This window comes from Mandrillus leucophaeus, unplaced genomic scaffold, assembly GCF_000951045.1.
Source record: "Mandrillus leucophaeus isolate KB7577 unplaced genomic scaffold, Mleu.le_1.0 Scaffold1, whole genome shotgun sequence".
Taxonomy (NCBI): Eukaryota; Metazoa; Chordata; class Mammalia; order Primates; family Cercopithecidae; genus Mandrillus; species Mandrillus leucophaeus.
In genome coordinates this window covers 16,662,710-16,663,375 of record NW_012098097.1, presented here as the reverse complement: position 1 = coordinate 16,663,375, position 666 = coordinate 16,662,710, and the positions used below count along the sequence as shown (strand labels likewise).

General features: G+C 53.3%; 1 protein-coding gene across 2 annotated transcripts in view; it reads right to left on the bottom strand.

Annotated features, from left to right (window-relative positions):
- Positions 1 to 280: 280 nt before the first annotated feature.
- NARF (nuclear prelamin A recognition factor) overlaps positions 281 to 666 on the bottom strand; it is a 42,980-nt gene continuing 42,594 nt past the window's right edge. For both annotated transcript variants that reach the window (XM_011999747.1, XM_011999809.1), the window contains one exon: positions 281 to 627. In XM_011999747.1, the coding sequence (XP_011855137.1) occupies positions 386 to 627 (242 nt within the window). In that variant the 3' untranslated portion in view covers positions 281 to 385. The remainder of the gene's footprint in view (positions 628 to 666) is intronic.

The window sequence follows — 666 nt, the reverse complement described above, 5'->3', positions numbered from 1 at the left end:
CCGTTATAATGAAGGAACTCTTGCCACTTTTCTCGTGTGCAGAAGAAATACACACAGTCCCCATAGCTATAACCCACCAGCAGGCACGGGGACCCGCTGCAGTGAGCTGAGATCACGCCATTGCATTCCAGCCTGGGCGACAGACTCCGCCTCAAAAAAAAAAAAAAAAAAAAAAAAGTTCCAATCCCACACCTATTATGAAGATAGCACCACATGAAACTGCCTGAGGGGCCTCCAATAAACAGGATAGCAGGGAACTCTGAGAAACCAAAGTAACCCATTGAGCAGTTTTCTTAAGTGTCTTTAATACTCCAGTCAAGGCAGCCCCTCCCTCTACTGAGAGTGGCTCTGGCCCCAAAAGCAGCTGGAAGGCCCTGGCCTGACTTCACCACTTGATGTCCAGGCTGTGTGCGCCGCGCTCCTGGCTCTGGTATGTGGTGTGCAGCACCTCTCGGGCTTTGGGGGAGTTGATCCCCTCCAGCCACTCCTGGTACAGCTCCTGCACGTGTGCACTGGACTCCGGACGCCGCACAGGGATGTCAGCGTAAATGCCTTCCATCTGCCGCAGCAGGGCCTTATCCGCGTGTCCATCTGGAGTCTGGGCTTGGCCTCTGCCATTTAAGCATCCTGAAAGATGAACACAGGTGAGTTTATCCTGGGCTCAGG